Raw genomic sequence first — 1,021 nt, forward strand, 5'->3', positions numbered from 1 at the left:
AGCCGGGGAGAGAGGGTCACCTATGAAGGTAAGGAGAATGGGGTTCATAGTACTTTTAGGGGGTGGGGGAGGGTGCTATGGGGGGTTGGGAGGGTGGGTTCGGGTACTATGGGGGAGGGGAAGGGTGGGTTCGGGTACCGTGGGGTAGGGGAGGGTGGCGCACGCCTAACGGGGGTCCATCCTCCGCCCCTCAGTCACAGCGCCCAAGAGAGCAGCCTCTGGCCGCCGCCAGCGCCGCACACCGTCGGGTCAATCTTCGGGGGCAGCGGGATCTGAATCTGGTACCTACGGGAAAAAAAGAAAAAAAAGGCGCGTCGCCGCGTGAAGCCAGCTCTCTCTCCGGCTGCGCGCATGACCGGTGCAGCCTCTGAGTCGGCGTCTAGCGCGCGCGAGAAGGGTTTTGCTCGCCTTCCCTGGGACCCCGTGTTGCGTGTCTGACTGTCACTGTGCTATTTCGGGGCCCGGGGGTGTGCGTTTATGTGAAGCCAGACACGAACCGCCCCTCCCAAACCGCGGCGGGCAAGTCTGAAGTCGCGGACTTGTTTCGGTCGACGCCGACGCGCATGCCCTCCTCGATGTCGGCGGGCGCGACGCGGTCGCCCAGTCCGACGACGAACTTTGCAATCTGCTTCACGTTGATCATGTACCTGGGCGGTGGGGAGATACGGGGAGATACGGGGAGATACGGGGAGATATGGGGAGATATGGGGAGATATGGGGAGATATGGGGAGAGAGATCTCGCGCCTTGCGCGGCCGTGGAGGAGAGTGGCAGCGAGGCAGATCCTGCTTCTTCCGGCCGCCACCTCTCCCCTACCCCATGGTACCCCGAACCCACCCTCCCCTACCCCATGGTACCCCGAACCCACCCTCCCCCTACCCCATGGTACCCGAACCCACCCTCCCCTACCCCACGGTACCCGAACCCACCCTCCCCCTACCCCATGGTACCCGAACCCACCCTCCCCTACCCCATGGTACCCGAACCTACGCTCCCCGTACACCGATGTAACCCGAACCCAC

At 64.1% G+C, this 1,021-nt stretch overlaps 1 protein-coding gene across 1 annotated transcript in view; it reads right to left on the minus strand.

Moving 5' to 3' along the window:
* Positions 1–194: 194 nt before the first annotated feature.
* Positions 195–1,021, minus strand: part of EMIHUDRAFT_456187 (hypothetical protein) — a gene marked incomplete at both ends in the record, with an annotated part of 3,123 nt that continues 2,296 nt past the window's right edge. The window contains 2 exons of the mRNA XM_005784251.1: positions 195–285; positions 540–647. Of these exons, the coding sequence (XP_005784308.1) occupies positions 195–285; positions 540–647 (199 nt within the window). The remainder of the gene's footprint in view (positions 286–539; positions 648–1,021) is intronic.

Source organism: Emiliania huxleyi (assembly GCF_000372725.1).
Source record: "Emiliania huxleyi CCMP1516 chromosome Unknown EMIHUscaffold_171, whole genome shotgun sequence".
Classification (NCBI taxonomy): domain Eukaryota; phylum Haptophyta; order Isochrysidales; family Noelaerhabdaceae; genus Emiliania; species Emiliania huxleyi.